The sequence below is a fragment of the Naegleria gruberi genome, assembly GCF_000004985.1.
Source record: "Naegleria gruberi genomic scaffold NAEGRscaffold_930, whole genome shotgun sequence".
In the NCBI taxonomy this organism is placed as follows: Eukaryota; Heterolobosea; class Eutetramitea; order Acrasida; family Naegleriidae; genus Naegleria; species Naegleria gruberi.
Genome location: NW_003162786.1, coordinates 1 through 1,330, shown reverse-complemented (window position 1 = coordinate 1,330; position 1,330 = coordinate 1). Strand labels below are relative to the sequence as shown.

General features: G+C 32.3%; 1 protein-coding gene across 1 annotated transcript; it reads left to right on the top strand.

The window, feature by feature from the left end:
* Positions 1–693: 693 nt before the first annotated feature.
* NAEGRDRAFT_77040 (uncharacterized protein) lies at positions 694–1,236 on the top strand (the record flags this gene model as incomplete). Its single annotated transcript, XM_002668004.1, has 1 exon — positions 694–1,236. A coding segment is annotated over one exon (543 nt), but the record flags the coding sequence as incomplete, so codon positions are not given.
* Positions 1,237–1,330: the final 94 nt, after the last annotated feature.

Genomic DNA, 1,330 nt, shown 5'->3' with positions numbered 1-1,330 from the left:
AGGTGTCGTTTCTGAAATACTGAGTTTATTCTTCTGCGCGTGTAGATTAATTCGCAAGAATAATAATAACAATAAATAATGATTGAGGATATCATTAATCAACCTTCTAATAGTTGATTGCAACTACTAGCCCAAAAAACCATCTATCCAATTCAAAAAACCTTAAAAAACCATAAAACCAAATCCGAAATACGAAATATCTGAAAAACTTGACGACTAATTCTTTGCATAGCAGTGCTTTAAATTTACAATTAACTAAACACAAATCATATAAAAAATTGTTAGAATTTTCAATTGTTGCTACTGATAACTTATTCTTCAATTCATGAAAAGATCAACAAGGTTATACTAACCAAACTGCTTAAAAGTTTGTTACAACAAAATATACCTAAATTCAACCTCTGTCGGATTGAATTTTCTGGTTTTTCATACATTACACTATACATTATTGTGAAATATGAAAAGGGTAAATTCATATTCGACAGAGATTTTAATGATAAGGTCAGTAAGGAAATAAGGAATTTGAAGAGTATTGGCGTATATCGAGAAAACCGTATACGAACTATTGGAGTGTTATTTTGTGATATTATATTTATTTAGCCGACAAATAAAATGGCGCAATAATTTTGCACAACAGAAAATAAGGTAAATTGTTTTTGAGAATCACCAAAGTCATTAACTTTTGATGAAAAAATGTCGCAAACGACAATAACATCACCCCGACTTGATACCATTTTGCAGAGGTCTGTGAGTTTTGGAGGAAGAGTGGAGAGGAGTGAGCAATTAAGCTCTTCCTTATCAAATATAAATCCTCATCAACAAGATGAAGATTCAAAGCAAAATGCCGCTCAATCACTACCATCATCAACAGAAGAACATGCATCCAATACTTCATTATCATCATTGCCAATAATCGATATTACCATAACCACTCCCAAATCGGATGAAACACAAATGGTCAATACAATAACGACAATCATCAATCAAGAAGAAAACAAAAAATTACAACCTTTCTCCTCACTACCACCATCATCAGGAATGAATTTTTCAAAATCAAAGCTTGCAGGTGGTGCATCCTTGCAATTACTAGATGAAACACAAGAAGATGAATTACAATGTGGAGGATCTGTCATGATGCATACAAGTGGTAATAACCTTTCGGATGAGGTAAAATCCGATGATGATTTGCTAATGGAAATTGAATTAAAAGATATTAATGTTGATAAGAAGAAGGACGTTATAATGTCACCCTCAGCTGAGGAAAAGGAACAACATCATAAAGATGAATCTACAATAACAGGACAATCATCCAATAAGAGATATTCTCTTG